The sequence below is a fragment of the Ciona intestinalis genome, chromosome 3 (genome assembly GCF_000224145.3).
Source record: "Ciona intestinalis chromosome 3, KH, whole genome shotgun sequence".
Classification (NCBI taxonomy): Eukaryota; Metazoa; Chordata; class Ascidiacea; order Phlebobranchia; family Cionidae; genus Ciona; species Ciona intestinalis.
The window spans coordinates 3,817,480-3,821,021 of NC_020168.2; the positions used below are offsets into that span (position 1 = coordinate 3,817,480).

At 33.4% G+C, this 3,542-nt stretch overlaps 1 protein-coding gene across 1 annotated transcript in view; it reads left to right on the forward strand.

The window, feature by feature from the left end:
- Nucleotides 1-3,542, forward strand: part of LOC100182005 (neurogenic locus notch homolog protein 1-like) — a 32,974-nt gene that overhangs the window by 23,126 nt on the left and 6,306 nt on the right. The window contains exons 12-16 of the mRNA XM_026833671.1: nucleotides 11-148; nucleotides 462-615; nucleotides 951-1,182; nucleotides 1,524-1,676; nucleotides 2,156-2,278. Coding sequence (XP_026689472.1) covers nucleotides 11-148; nucleotides 462-615; nucleotides 951-1,182; nucleotides 1,524-1,676; nucleotides 2,156-2,278 — 800 coding nt within the window. The remainder of the gene's footprint in view (nucleotides 1-10; nucleotides 149-461; nucleotides 616-950; nucleotides 1,183-1,523; nucleotides 1,677-2,155; nucleotides 2,279-3,542) is intronic.

Sequence of the window (3,542 nt, forward strand, 5' to 3'; positions counted from 1 at the left end):
TTGTAAGCAGCCAATCGCCCTTCAAGTAACAGTGAATGATACCTTCCTGGAAGTCACTGTAGAAGTACCAATGCTTGTGTGTGACTGCAACAATCGTGGAACTTGCCTTTGGGAAGAAAGCATTGTAAATGGAACTGACAAATATGGTGTAAGTGGCAAATAAATGGAAATATTAGGAAGTTATGATACCCCACCTCCTGTATTTTATGTTCTTTGTTCAAATAAATCTGTTGTCATTTAAAGGTATAGAATCCGTATCTACTAAAAATATAAAGATTATTTGATTTGTTGTGTTGTTTGTAATAACACATCAGTGAAACTGTTTAAGAAGTGCTGATTATTTTTTAAACATATTAACATTTTAAATTTTTTTAAAGAAGTTAATACTTTTCACTCGTTAATGGGCACTTCTGATGCAGTTTTTAGATTGTGTGTTAAAACTCTTGCTGATAATTTTACAGCTTGTTCAATGCAACTGTGAAGCAGCATATGATGGGGTGAATTGTAACGAGGATGCCAATGGTTGTGCAGGTAACCCATGTTTCGGGAATTGCATAGATGTCCCGGCTCCACAATCTGGATTCACCTGTGCCCCGTGCCCTGCTCATTTAACTGGTAAAACATAACTTCTTAGTAATTAATGCTGATATATTAGACCTGTATGCAATGGTAGATAGATATAAGATAAAATACATTAGTCTTTAAATATGTTGCCAAACTGTATATAGGTGTTTTAAATAATTTAATTGTTTTAAAACAAAAGTTTCCAAACGAGATTGTGTCAGTCTCGTCAAAATGACAGTGGGAATAACATACCATGATATAAAACACAGCTAAAATGCTAAATATAGTTATGATAATTAATGTAACAAAATGTTTGTTTTTACCTTTCTTATAACTCAATGATAGATTTAAACTTTCCTAGACCATTCTAATAAACCTTTTTTTAGGCAATGGAACAACATGTATTGACCGGGATGAGTGTGCAGAGGGAACAGACAACTGTGCTCAGAATTGCACCAATGTGGTCAACTCATTTAATTGCTCCTGTCATGCTGGTTTCATGGTAGACAGTTCAAACTCATCAAACTGCGTCAATGTAAATGAATGTACAATGAATCCTAACATCTGTGCAGCTGGTGGATCAGCAGCTGTTTGTTTGGACACTGAAGGATCATATATGTAAGCAAAAGCTATATTATCAATTAAATTACAAAGAGCAACACTTAGATTCTAGTCCTACTAAATTTTTTCTTAGTAAATAATAGTGATCCAGTGATATTTGTTCTAGGGTTGAAATATCTGTCTGCTTATTTTATAAACTTTTTTGTGCTGAAAGCGAGATTGCACATATTTTTTTAAAATATTTAGCACATGTTTTAGGCACCCACAGTTGAATCTGAAGTTTTCACTGATAAAAACAATACTTTAAAGCTCAAAAATGTTTTAAACTTTTGCGTTACAGATAAAAGGCAAAAAAACAAAATTTAAAAAGTGTAGAATTACCTTCAATGGTTTTACAGGTGTTCTTGCCGGTCTGGTTATCAAATGGATGCTTCAGGTATTTGTGTTGATATTCCTGATTGCAACAACAGAACCATATGTGATAATACAACATCACTATGCCAAGAAACACCAGGGTCTTATGAATGCGCTTGCAAAATGGGATATTCAAGGTAATTAAAATAAGAAATAAATTTCTGGTTTGAGTTTCTTGATACATTTTGACATTTACTTTACGAAAATAATAGAGTTAAAAACAATTTTGCTTTGTGTTCCTATTCTTTTTTAAATCTAGATTACAATATTTGATTTTTATCACAGCAGTCTTATTAATTTGTAGTCTTTAAGATTTTTTAATTACATTTTTATTAATTTATGAATTCTTTTTGCTATAAAAACCACAAACCTAGAAGTGTAACACAATGTAATTTTATTTACAATTTATATTTCATTTACCCGGCACCACTGTGTATTTTCATTGATTTCAGTCTTATGATATCAATATTCACTCTTCTGATACCTAAAAGTATATTTTACATTCGTTACTTAAATATATTCTGCATAAAAATATATTCTGCATAATTGGATAATTAATATGTTTAAAGCACTATATCTCAAATTCGTATCTACAATTTATATTTTTTCACATTAGACCGGCCGGCAAGTCCCCGCAAAGTCCATGTACCAACACCAATGAGTGCACCATCTCTCCCCCTGTGTGCTCAGTTGGTTCTCAATGCTCAGATTTGGTTGGCTCTTTCCAATGCGACTGCTTGTAAGTAGTGTATGATTTTGGGGTAATGAGCCAATCCTGGTCTTATCTTTGGACTCATGAAATGCCAAGCTGCAGGATATCACACACATAGAATATAATATATGGTTACTTTTATATTAAGTGATTCTTTTACATTCAAAGAGAGTTAATTATACACAAAGTTGAAAGTATGGTAACTCGTAAGCACACGAGGATAAAAAATGATGCCAATATTACGCTTCTGACTGCGATGAAGTGTCGCGGCACCCTCGCAAGAAGGACTTAAATGGCCTTCCTGGGTGTTGGGGTAATGGGCCAAATCTGGCCTAAATCCCAGGTCCTTGACAAGGCCCTCACCCATAAAGAATAAAAAATATAATAAATAAAATACATTTAAAGAGGTAGCATCCAGAAGTGTCTACTTAACATTGGTTGCAGAAGTACATATTTTAACTAGAAGTATGTTTTTATTGACTTTTTTTTATTAATCTGAAATGTTTTCAGACCTGGCCACAGTAGGATCAGTTCCACACTGTGTTCTGTCAATACAACAAGTTGTGCAAACATTAATTGCACAACAGAAGGTTCTGTTTGCAATGAACATGGCAATAACCCTGTTACATGTGATTGTCCACCAAACAAAGTGAAACAAGGAAACAAATGTCGGGGTAAGTAAAATCAATTTATTTTTCTGCTGCTGTTGCTACAAAGCTAACTAAATTTTATTGCATCTGAATACATTTATTGTTTTCTGGCTATTTGTAACTCGTAAGCTGGCGCAATTGTATAAACACCCGTGTTATAACGACTGTCGTTTTCCTGCCACAAAAGAATAAATTAAGTTACATTCATTCATAATATAAAAACTCTATTGAATGATATGCATAACAGAACGGCCATTTGGTTCTCGGTAAAATCCAAATGAAAACTTGAAACCATTGAAGTTTAAAATCAAATTTTGCACTACATACATAAATAGTGTTTATATTTCACCAGCTCACTACAAGTTCCAGCAAAGATTGAGAGATCTGTTCCAACTTGATTTCAATAACTTAAACAGTCCAGCATCTCAACTCTTTATTGCTAACTTCAAAAACCTAATGAGACAACTATTGGCCCCGATAAACTATGCAGACTTGATAGTGACAGAATTAAGAAATGGATCCGTTATAGTTTTGTAAGTTTTTCCTCTGTTTTTCAAAACAAACACCATCACCAAAAAGTTGTATACATGAGGTGTGTGATACAGAATACCTGGGTTATAACAGTTGTAGATTGCTAACCA